Source organism: Benincasa hispida, chromosome 5 (genome assembly GCF_009727055.1).
Source record: "Benincasa hispida cultivar B227 chromosome 5, ASM972705v1, whole genome shotgun sequence".
Classification (NCBI taxonomy): Eukaryota; Viridiplantae; Streptophyta; class Magnoliopsida; order Cucurbitales; family Cucurbitaceae; genus Benincasa; species Benincasa hispida.
The window spans coordinates 54,386,109-54,389,393 of record NC_052353.1 but is presented as its reverse complement, the minus strand read 5'-3'; the positions used below and the strand labels follow the sequence as shown (position 1 = coordinate 54,389,393).

Genomic DNA, 3,285 nt, shown 5'->3' with positions numbered 1-3,285 from the left:
GCAAGATGCTACAATGGATATGTTACCTTTTAGGTAAGATGATGGAATTCAAAAATAGTAATGAACATTATTTATTATAATTTAAATATTTGTAACCATTTTATTCAAATTTTTGGAAGACAGAGAGACTTTCCCTCCATATTCTCAAGAATTGAAAATTAACCACAAACCACAGCATAAAAAATATTTTGACCTTTCACTAGGTGCGTAAACAGTAATAGTTTCACTAATCCCTCAGCCTTTTGTATATTATTTAAAGGAAAAAAAAAAGTATTAGTAGTTTCTTTTTTTTTTTTAAGAGGTATTGTAATTAAAGTATGAGGTGGGGAAATCGAACCTCAAACCACGAGGTTGTAGCTCTTGTTGGCAAATAAATTTATTAACTGATTGCACCGTCTACAGGGTTCGAACCCACATATATTTTTTATTTTTTTTTAAAGGTATTGTAATTAAGATGTGGGGTGAAGAAACGAGCCTCAGACTTCAAGGTCGATAGTATAAGTATTATGCCAGTTGAGTTACGCTCTTGTTAGTTATTTGTAGTTTTTTTTTCAAAAGATAATGCTATTAGCTTTAAATGCCCACATACCCACATTTTACTGTCTTAATCACCTATATGCAATTAGTATGTGATCATAAATGCCAACATACCCATATGATCATAAATACCAACATACCCAAATCGTAATAATTCTCTCCATTTGCCACTTGTTAAGATAGTAATATATTCTAAAATAGATAGAGAACAACTTTTAATTTATTTTTGGAGTTTATTACATAACTCTTGTTATTATAATCAACGACTTTCGTAAAAATTAACGTGAATGTGACACACAAGTATGTGTCAACTTAGTTGAGATGTCTTGGTGTGCATCTACTAATCCTTCCTACCTCGTATATTTATTAAAAAAAGAAAAAAAAAAGAACATAACACACAGTAGTAATAAGATATTATAACTTGAAGCAAAGGTTGATCAGAAGTTCGATCCTCTCCACTGCTACATTATTGTACGATGCTACATTATTGTACGAAGTAAAGAAGGAGCTTTTTGGATATTTGATACTAAAGAAGGAGCTTTTTGGATATTGATATATCAAAGGAAACCTTGAATTACAGATTGGACAGCTCGAATGGGTGTGATGGTGTATCGAGTAAAACCAGCTTGGTGAAGAACATAACCCCATTCCTTAGCTGTTCTTTCTTTTCCATTGTTGGTATGAGCCATCATCACCATATCTAGCATTAATCCAACATCCGATAGATTATTTTCTTCTTTTTCTTCGATAACTGCTTCTACAATTATTACTTTTCCTGTCTTTTCTGGAATTGCATCTCTACAATTCTTCAAAATCTTGATGCATGTCTCATCATCCCAGTCATGTAGAACCCACTGTATAAAATAATCTCACAAAAGTTATTCTTTTTTATCCAAAAATTTCAATACATATATGCATCCAATGGGAGGTTAATCTAAACATGTCACGTACTAATATATTTTAGATTAAATTACAAGTTTAATTCATGAATTTAGATTTGTGTCTAATTTTTAAAAATCATCTCCTAGATCTCTAAACTTTCAATTTTAAAAATACTTGGATGTTGAATGAGTTGTACTGATTTTTTGTGCAACCCGCCAGTTGATCAATTCAAAACTACCATGTGACAAAATATTTTTTGTTTTTTAAATTAAAATTTTATTTTTTTGCTAGACAATAAAGGAGAGGTTGTATGAGACTAGATGCAGCCTAGGTTCCACCTAATCATTACCTTTAATTTTATGTTTAAAAATATCAATAAACATTATAAACGACCAATAATTTCCTAAATTTTAATCATTATTTAGTGTCTAGTAGGTCTGTGAATTTTACTAAACGTCAAATATAGGTCAAAGATCTACAAGGCTAGAAATTGAAAACTTATCAACCTATTAAGTAAGAACTTAAAAATATAAGGATCTATATCCAGAACTTATTAAATATTTTTTAAAATTTCAGAACCTATTAGACAAATTTAAATTTTAAAGATATGTTACATAATTTTGAAAGTTCCAAGTTTTGGAATGAGGACTATATTTATAATTTAATCTATATATAGATAGCTATGTATAACCATGTATAAGTGAATACCAACCATGAAGAAAGCAGCATCAGCCTTGGGAATGGAATCAAGCATACTCCCACTAACATGTTGTACACCAGTGTATTCTTGTGAAGAAGAAATGACATGAGGAAGGTCTAAGTTGATGCCTTTAATCCAAGGGCAAGCTTTGACTATCATGCTCAAGCAAGTTCCATTTCCTCCTCCCACATCCACTAAACTTCCAATTCCTTCAAAAATCTCTGGACAATCTTCAAGTATTGCAGGCACTGTAAGAACCCTTGCAGTACATGACATGGCTTCATTGATTATAGTGTTGTGTATTGGGTCAGCTGCTGCAAAGCTCCACAAATCTTTGCCATGAGCTGCCTCAAATGGGGTTCCTTCATTGGCTTTAATCCGATCGCTGAGTCTATGCCATGGCGCCAACATCACTGGGCTGCTCTCCAATAAAACAAGTGGAACCATACTGTTGTTGTTGCTACTTGCAAGCAGCCTAGACAAAGGTGTTTGGCTATAGCTTGTGAGATTTTCTTCAGTGATTTCTTGTTTGAATATTCCACGATTGACTAAGAATCTTAAGATGCGATATAGGAGTGAGGAAGAACAATTTAAAGCTAAGGATAATTGGGAGAGTGTCATGGAGCTTCCATGGGTTTCGATTGTATCAGCAATTTTGAGTTCTATGGCGCATTTTACAATTGCTATTTCCACGAAACCAAATATGTAGTTCCAAATTTGAACACGAGCTTGTTCATCTTCTTCTTCCTTCTTTGGTATGGATTCTTTGAAAGCAAAGTCCATTTGGGATTGTATCTTTTTTCTATATTTTGATGCTATACCTTTTTTGTTCAGTCACATCCATATATATATATAGAGGGATGGAGAGAGAAAAATGACGAATTACAAGTTTAATATCTATTTATAATTGAGCTTTAAAATGTGTTTAAAAACTGCCTAATTGATGGTCTTTGAGGCCTGATGGTGTCCTAGCGCAGTGCCGTGGGGCTCATGCATAGTACCACAGCGTTGTGCACAGTGTTGCGCATTGCTGAAATAAGTAGCTCTCGGGTTTTGGCGTCAGAATTAGTGCCACGGCAGTGCCCTGTTTCTTGGCAACTTGACTTTTTCTTCACTTTTCATTGGAGATTTGACCGGTTTGGTTCTTTTAATTTCCACCCTTATTT

The 3,285-nt window shown here is 33.3% G+C and overlaps 1 protein-coding gene across 1 annotated transcript; it reads right to left on the bottom strand.

The window, feature by feature from the left end:
* Positions 1–800: 800 nt before the first annotated feature.
* LOC120078470 (acetylserotonin O-methyltransferase-like) lies at positions 801–2,915 on the bottom strand. The gene is made up of 2 exons (XM_039032737.1): positions 2,132–2,915; positions 801–1,391 (listed from the first exon to the last, which is right to left on the bottom strand). Exons 1-2 carry the CDS (start codon positions 2,900–2,902, stop codon positions 1,095–1,097), a joined length of 1,068 nt encoding a protein of 355 aa, XP_038888665.1. The 5' UTR covers positions 2,903–2,915; the 3' UTR covers positions 801–1,094.
* Between the last annotated feature and the right edge of the window lie 370 nt (positions 2,916–3,285).